This window comes from Impatiens glandulifera, chromosome 6 (assembly GCF_907164915.1).
Source record: "Impatiens glandulifera chromosome 6, dImpGla2.1, whole genome shotgun sequence".
In the NCBI taxonomy this organism is placed as follows: domain Eukaryota; kingdom Viridiplantae; phylum Streptophyta; class Magnoliopsida; order Ericales; family Balsaminaceae; genus Impatiens; species Impatiens glandulifera.
Window position 1 is genome coordinate 3,362,562 of NC_061867.1, and position 9,071 is coordinate 3,371,632.

The 9,071-nt window shown below is 29.5% G+C and overlaps 1 protein-coding gene across 1 annotated transcript; it reads left to right on the forward strand.

The window, feature by feature from the left end:
- Nucleotides 1-5,619: 5,619 nt before the first annotated feature.
- On the forward strand, nucleotides 5,620-7,482 carry LOC124941696 (F-box protein CPR1-like). The gene is made up of 2 exons (XM_047482043.1): nucleotides 5,620-6,183; nucleotides 7,216-7,482. The coding sequence occupies exons 1-2, from the start codon at nucleotides 5,620-5,622 to the stop codon at nucleotides 7,480-7,482; spliced, it is 831 nt and encodes a 276-aa protein (XP_047337999.1).
- Nucleotides 7,483-9,071: the final 1,589 nt, after the last annotated feature.

The following is a 9,071-nucleotide window of genomic DNA, read 5'->3' on the forward strand; positions in this document are numbered from 1 at the left end:
TATTTTAATTTTATTTCTACAAATTTTATTTCATGCATATATATAGTTAATTAGTACTTATATCTATTTGTTCATCATAAAACGTCTACTACAGTTTGGTTAGTAAGAATTCTTGTTTCAGTGAAACGGCTTTTATTGGCACTCTTGATTTATGATTGAAGGTCGTTCAACTTTTATAACTATTTTTTTCACAGATAAATATTGTTTAAACTTTTATATGATTTTGGATGATTTATCTCAGTTAACTACTCCTTCATAAACTTATCTCAGTTAACATGAAAAGTCTAACCCATCAAGAGAAACTTGCTTTTTGGATCAACACATTCAACTCTTGCATATGAATACAAGACACTAATCATTTCTATTATCTTCTGATTAATCACTTTTGAATACTTTTCATGATCTGCTTTCACTAATTAAGATATTTGCATACAGGGTTGTTCATCAGGTTTTCGGGTTATTCAAATTTTTATTTTTTAGCCAATTCGAAAACCGAACCGAATTCGAATAAATTTTAATTAAACCGAATTCGATATTCGGTTTGAATTTCACCAGCCGAAAATTGAACCCAGATCTGTATCGTGGCAGAGTACCATTCTACCACTAGACCACTAATACTTTTGTTATTTTATTTTTTATTATTAAATTTTGAGTTCAAAATATTCTACTTGGATTATTTTAAACTTTTTCTTAAACTAAGTTTGGAAAAATAAATAATAAAAAAATGAATTCGGTTTTCGGTTTGGTTTTCGAGTTGAAACTCAAACTCGAAAACCAACTCGAAAACCGTATTTGAATTCGAATAGGTTTAAAATTCGATTTGAAAACCGAAAATGAAATTCGAATTCGGTTTATTCGAATTCGGTGAATTCGAATTCGGTCGGATATTCGGTTCAGACCAAATATTGAACACCCCTATTTGCATATAGCTAACCGGTAGAATCTAAAACAATAATCTATTCTTAATGATTACAAAGTATTTTGTGGGTTTTCATTTAACACTCCTCCTCTATACATGATTTCAGAGTTGATCAGGGAATAACCTTATAAATCACAGTACTGCAGATTTGTGGTCACTTGGTGTCATCTTGTAGGTTTTGTTTTCTTAGTTTCGTTTTGATTTACTTTGTTGTCATGTCACTAATAACTGTAACTGTTCCATCATATAAGATATTATATACACATTGTTATTTTGAACTATGTACGTAATGCAGACCACATCATGTCTATCCTTCATAATGCAATTTGAACAATTGTCTGGATAATTTATATAATGATGAGAAACAACATATCTTTGTATTTTGTTAGTTGTTTGTCTGAAATATTATTAGTAACAATAATGATTAAATTATTAGTAATAGTATAAATATTATTAGTAATAGTATAAATATTGTTAAGGTTTTCATCATCGAGCTGATGAGTCTTTGATTATGTTGTTTTAAATTATGTTATTCTAAATAAGCTCATTTACGAAGTTTAAAAATCATTTTTATTATAGGCTCGGTATTTTTTTTATTTATAGTTATAAATTCGAAAAATATAAAATATGAGTGTATATCGTTACCAACGGAGGTAATGCATTCTAGCAATAACAATATTTCTCTATTTTGTTGTATGCAAAGGAAGATTGAGGTTAGACGACATAAGGACTACTAATATATTCTCATAATCAACAATTACGAGCATAATGGCAGCAAAAAGGTTTCTTCAGCATTTCTACTTTCGTGCAGGTCCTTTCTGCATTCCAGCAAGAGAAGCTGTAGATTTAACCTTAGTCTCTACCCTTGGAGAACTTAAAATTTGTATCATCGTCTCTATTGCGTTATTAGAAACACATCCTTCATGTAACAAATCATTGAGAGAGACAACATAGAGAATACTCTTCAAATGCATCCAAAACAAAATTCTTTTATTCAAGTAAGTCACTAGTCAATAATGCACTTTGTTTAGTTTATTGAAGGTTGATGTATCTAATTTGTGGATCAAATGGTTCAACTTCTTAGTAACAATTTATTTCAAATTTTAGCTTCCATTATCCAATATACTTTTACTATGATTACACAGATTCCCAAGGTCTTTCACATTTTCAGTTTGAAGAGAACTTTATATTCCTTCTAAATTCTATCACATAGCACCAACTTGCTCTTTGTTAGATAACAAATATCAATTTTCTGAAATATTTAAGTATGTGCTCCAAGTGTTTGATAAAAAAGTCTTAGATAATTTGTCAATATAAATAAACATAATTTCTTATACACTTTCCTGTTGACATGATTTTTGTTGTCTTAAGTATTGGTATTTCATTGTCTATTCAATCAATTTTAATGTTAAAAGTATATCTTTGAAAACAGAGGTTTTAATGTATTTGATAATGAAAAATCTTCACAATAAATCAAATTTTAACATCTTCTTACATTATGTGCAGACTCTTTAAAAGATCAACATAGTAATAATACAGTACATTTCCAATATTTCTTATTTTTGTATACATTTGATTATTAGAAAACAAATATGCTAGATTAATAAGAGAGTTTTCTCAACTTGTGGATGCTTGTGATAATAATCAAAATGCCTGAGTTCATTATGATATTTGTTTTATGTGTACATTAATGCTTCACAAATGAACCAAAAGTGTAATAACTTTGTCATCCAACTAATTTAACTAATTTTATATATTTACTTTCTTAGTATTAAAAGTATGGTATTTGATGTCTTAGACATTTGACTCTCTTACAATTTTTCTGGTTCGTAATTAATAATTTTCTTGTTCATTGATTTAGATTCAATCATTTGATTGAATTCTGATCTCGGAACAATCAGTATTTGGAATAAAAGCATCCCCAAATTATACTACTTATAACTAATCCCTGGCTGGTCTTCAGGTTGTGATCTTCTTCTTTAATTATTCATATAAGAAATTTGTTTGGTTATCCAATTATAACTTAACAAAGAAGAAGAAATCATAATTCTTCAATCACTTTCACTTGTGTTGAGGGGTTTATTGGTCCTATTCACTGCAATCAATTATATCTTCAGAAAGAATGAATAAATCAATATATAAAAAATTTAAATCCGAGATTCAATGCAATCACATATCGTGTTAAACAAATTTTGAAGAACACATGTGTAGAAAAATGAAATTAGAATGTTTAAGCATTTGAAATCAACCACATATAGTATTAATCAATAAAAGCTTGAATTCACTCAAAAATAATTTGTGATTTTGAAAGAATGGTCTTTAAGACAACACATTTCAAATTGTGCATATTCCCACCATCTTCTACTTCTTGGTCTTCATCATTTTTAGTAATTAAACCATGAACAATGCATTACCCTTTGGATCAATATTTCTTTTTAAATTTCAATATTTGATCTTCTCGACTCCATGTTATTGAAATGGTTTTATCTTTCAAATATTTTGATCGTTTTTAAACCCCAACTATCCCAATGTCTTGAAAACTAAAGGAAGAATCTTCTCTTAAATAATTTCCAAACCTCCTTTTATAATGTCTAATTATTTTAATCCATCTAGCTGTTGAAAAAGATGATCTATTTACATTCCTATCACAAACAAGCTTAATATATGCGGATATCTAAATTGCTTCATCCCTTTAGATATATATTTTAATTCACCACAAATCGTGTTAAAAATGTGTCAAAAATGTAAAAAACATGTGAAACGTGTCAACAACGTGTTAAACATGTTTAATATGTTAAAAATGTTTTAAACGTGTTAAAAATATGAAAATGTGTCAAAAACGTGTTAAACGTTCCAAACATGTGAAAAACTTGTTAAACGTGCTAAAATGTGAAAAACGTGTTAAACCTGTCAAAAACGTAAAAAATTATGTTAAATGTGTCAAAAATATGAAAACGTGTTAAACGTGTCAAAACGTAAAAAAAAACGTGTTAAATGTGTCAAAAACGTGTTAAATGTGTAAAAAACGTGTTAAACGTGCCAAATATGTGAAAAACTTGTTAAACGTGCAAAAATGTAAAAAACGTGTTAAAAATGTGAAAATCATGTTAAACGTGTAAAAAACGTGTTAAATGTGTCAAAGATGTGTTAAACGTGTCAATGACGTGAAAAACGTGTTAAATGTGTCAAAAACGTGTTAAATGTGTCAAAACATGTTAAACGTGTCAAAAACGTGTTAAACGTGCCAAAAACGTGTTAAACATGTCAAAAACGTGTTAAAAATGTGAAAATCATGTTAAACGTGTTAAAAACGTGTTAAACGTGTCAAGGACGTGAAAAACGTGTTAAATGTGTCAAAACGTGTTAAACGTACCAAAAACGTGTTAAACATGTTAAAAACGTGTTAAAAATGTGAAAATCATGTTAAACGTGTTAAAAACGTGTTAAACGTGTCAAGGACGTGAAAAACGTGTTAAATGTGTCAAAACGTGTTAAACGTACCAAAAACGTGTTAAACATGTTAAAAACGTGTTAAAAATGTGAAAATCATGTTAAACGTGTTAAAAACGTGTTAAACGTGTCAAGGACGTGAAAAACGTGTTAAATGTGTCAAAACGTGTTAAACGTGCCAAAAACGTGTTAAATGTGTCAAAAACGTGTTAAGCGTACCAAAACGTGTTAAACGTGCCAAAATATGAAAATATGTTAAACGTGTGAAAAACGTGTTAAAAACGTGTTAAACATATTTAATGGGTAAAAAACGTGTTAAACACGTCAAAAACATGAAAAACGTGTTAATTTGGAATTATAATTTCAACCTAAAAAAATATTAGAATTGAGAAGTATCAAATTATACTATATTGAATTCCATTGTAATTCTAATTCCAATTTCAATTCTTAATATTAAAGTGTCTAACAAACATAATAATTGGAATTCGGCACTCCAACTCCAAAAAAATTAAATTAAAATTAGGCCCATATCTCTTAATCCCCACTTTTATTTTATTTTTATAAATATTCATGTCTCTTCTAAACCTAATCATCTTATTTCCATTCCAAAACCAACCCTTTGTTCTTCAGTTCTTAAGTCAACAAGCTTCCAGATTTTGATCTATTTACGAAGTGAGTTCATTTGTGACTGATTTTCCAATTTTTATTTCTGTTATATTATATGTTATAATGTTTCTAATCTTTATAAATTAAGACTTTGGTTAAATGTAAATAATGTGCATGTTAAGATAAAATCAGCTTGTTTTCAATATGCAGTAGATATTTTAGAATGCTTCGTTGGCTTTTAACTGATATTCTTCTTCTTCTTTTTAACTTTGCATAACATTTTCTTCTTGCATTGTTCAGTCTATAGAAGATGGCGCAGTTGCCGAATGAGATTTTAGAAAAGATTCTTTGCCGATTATCTGTTAAGTGTCTGCTCCGTTTCAGATGTGTGTCTAAATCCTGGTTTGCCCTAATCAGTGACCCATATTTTATCAAACTGCATCTGAAACAATCAGTACAAACCAATACCAACAATAGCCTCTTTCAAAGGAACTTCGATCTCTTTCGGGTGGCTCTTGATTCCCTCCATGACGACGATGTTCTTCAACCGATGAAGATCGATTCCATTCCATTGAGGTTTCGGAATTATGGACTTAGGTCTGGCTTTTCCTGTGATGGCTTGCTTTGCACGTCAAATTTCATAAATGCCCTTGACAGTACCTTTTATATGGAATCCATCAACCCGAATGTCTATAAAATTGCCTTACGAATCGACTGATATCGCAATTCATCCAGGTTTATGTACCTCCTGTGTTTATCGAATTGGTTACGATAACACCAATGACGATTACAAGGTAGTGAGAATTGTGGTGTACCTAATTCTGGGTTTTGGCATCGAATACGAGATTAAAGTTTATAGTTTGAGATCAAATTCGTGGCATAGGCCTGAGAAGTTTCCTCATTGTCCGAATTGGAAAAGCTTTGGAAATTCCATTGTTTGTGGATCTCTGCACTGGATCTCAACTGTGAAATCAGAGAAATCAGATTTAAAAGAGGAAAGTTTGATTGTTGCCTTTGATATTGGGACAGAAAAATACAGAGTACTTCCACAGCCACAATACCGCGGTCCTTATTACAAATTATATGTGGATGATTTAGGAGAATGCCTTTCTTTAAGTTGTCATTACAAATCATCGACTGTGGATATGTTTTTGCTCAAGGAATATGGTGGGAAGAATGAACATTGGTCGAGATTGATTAATGCCACTGTCACTGTCACGGAGAACTTCTATAGAGAATTATTATCCTTTGAAACCTATTGTTTATTCAAAAAGTGGTAAGAAAGTGTTGTTAGGTATGGGTTCTAGGGGGCATGTATTGTATAATTTAGAAGAGAAGTCATTTGTAAACATTAGGGTTTTTCATGTGGCAAGTTTAATTCACCTATACACTTGTCTTGAAAGTCTCGTCTCTATCAATGTTCCAACAAGCAGCAGATGTATGTAACCAAATATGTCAAATATTATGTTTTTTTCCACTTATTTGATTTGAGTTTGAATTTAAAATTTGTGTTTTGTTTTTACAGACAGAGACAGAGAGAAGTGGTGTAAAATGGCTACCTGAAAATCAAATGTTGGAGTAGAGTTTTAAGAACATTTGGAGATATATAATATTAGATTTAGACATTAATATATGGCATTCTAATTTCTATGCTCTCTTACATTATTCTTATATGCTTGCAACACCTTTCTCCTTAAGTGATTTGAGTTTTGTTTCCAATTTATGAATTTCAATTTATTTGAAATTAGTACTATTGAGTATTCTATTTTTCTAAAATAGAAAAATGGGCTTGTTGGTTTTAATAATTCTTATTTTGAAAAGTAAATGTTAAAATACTAGTATTTATTGATTCAGTTCTGTTTGACATTTATAAGTTAATTTATTCTCACGTAAAGAGATCGTCCAATTTCCGAAGAAATTCTTAGGCGTCATTGATTACGAGGTTAAAGTTTATAGTTTGAGATCCAATTTCTAGCATAAATAAGAGAAATATTCTAATCACTATTCGGATTTGGAGACATCGATATCAAAAAAATGCAATAGCTGGTGGAGCAATGCACCGGATGTCGGTAGACGTTGATAAGAAACGTTCCATTCTTGCCTTTCATCCCGGGACAAAGACATATAGAGAAATTCAACACCCCGAGTACCGTAATCTAGATTTATATTCGTGCTTGGCTAGCTTAGGAGGATGTTTTTCGAGAACTTGTCACTACTATTCGAGGATTGTGGATGTATAGTTGCTGAAAGAATATGGTGGGACGAATGAATCTTGGTTGAGATTGGCACAAAATATTCCTGTTCCATCTAATCATGTGGTGAAATCTGCTGCTTATTCAAATTGTGGTAAGAATGTACTTTTGAGCATGGATGATGATAATCTTGTTTGGTATGACTTAGATTCGGAGTCACTTGAAGATCCTAGGATTCATGCTGACGAGAACTATTCATTCGAAGTTGAGACTCTTGCTTGGAAAATCTATTACGATGTTGCAGAAGCTGGATAACTAGATGGTAAGTAAAAGTATAATTCAGGCATATATAGAAAAATAAATGATTTGATTACATGATTGGTTTAATATAGATGTAATTTTGAATTGGAATGAATTGGGCTTGTAGTAGCTCACTTTTGGAGTTGTAAAATGACGATCGCAATTAGTTTTTTTGATTATTCCCAACATACCTCTACTATACTTAATATTACATTGTTTGCTTACTTTTATTGGGTTGAGAATTGTATTAATGTTTCTTTATTTCTCATTCATGATTGTTCTTTGTATAGTTTTATATATGTACTAAATTTTATTGTTCTAATTAGCTTATCAAAATACACATGATGATCTTTCATAGGAAAAACTTTAGTATTTTGAACCTACTGAATGAAATTCCAAAGAATTTGATTTTGTCGAAATCAGAGGTTTATAGGTCCAAGATGATTTGTAGTTGAACTTCTTAAGAACAACTTTTATGTTTTAAATTTGTTCAAACCAAGTGATTTTGAAGCTCAAATGAGATTTTTGGATCTGACCCTTGACTTAATTGCATTGATTTGGTCTGAATTTAAATGATAAAACTGGGTTTGGATAATGTTGTTCACATATTATCTTCAAACTAGACAAGCTATTTCAAAACCATTTTGAATAAGAAATGCATGATGTGGGAGTGAGATGCCTTACTATCTAATCTCCTTTGCATTATATTACCTTATATTAAAACCAAATGTTTTTCAAATCAAATCCTTTTAAGCTAAAAATTGGCCAAATGATAGCAAAATTATCAAAGGGTATCATGAAGAGAAATGTGTTCATCATGACATACCTTATATTAAGATCAAATGTTAATGATTGAAAATTTAGACCTAATTTGTTTTGATATGAAATTATGTTTTGAAGACTAAATTTTATTGATTTTAAGAATGAGTTGATGATGGAAACATTTACATCAAATTTTGAATATGGTTTAAATTTGCATGCTAGGTGTTTGAAATTGAATGCATGATTCTTTAAAATTTATGTTTGTGAATTTGATTGATAAATGATTTGAAAAATACTTTGGTTGATGGTTTAGACTATTTGTCAAAAAAAAAAAAAAAAAAAAAAAAAAAGAGAAAATGATCTTATAAAAATACTTTTAGTGGCGAAAATATTAGCGCCGGTAGAGGGTTTATGCGCCGGAAATGATATTACAAACGACCATATAACTTCTCTTTATGCGCCACTAAACGACTGGTAACACTTTTATTTCTATAAATAGATAAATCATTAATTAAGTATAATCAAGATAATGTTTTTCAAAATTTCAATTGTCAACAATCAACTATTTGTTTTTATCAATTATCAACAAAGATATATTATATATATTCCAATATTATTAACAATTAAATGATATAAATATTGAAAAAGAAAAATTAAGAATGTGCATTTCATTCTAAATTAAAATTTCTAATCACATCATTTAAATACAGAATAAAAATCTAGATGTCTTACTCCATGGGCCTCTAATTATTTGTTATGATACCCTCCTATATCTTATTAAGAAAAATGGTGAAATATTATTATTTGATAAGTTAACAATAATTAGTTTAGAAATAGGTGCT

Bases quoted from the DNA above. Each gene is read 5' to 3' on its own strand.
- LOC124941696 (XM_047482043.1), top strand. From the start codon at position 5,620: ATGCCCTTGACAGTACCTTTTATATGGAATCCATCAACCCGAATGTCT. The intron at 6,184-7,215 runs GTCACTGTCACG...GTGGATGTATAG, and splicing joins CGAGATTGATTAATGCCACT to TTGCTGAAAGAATATGGTGG.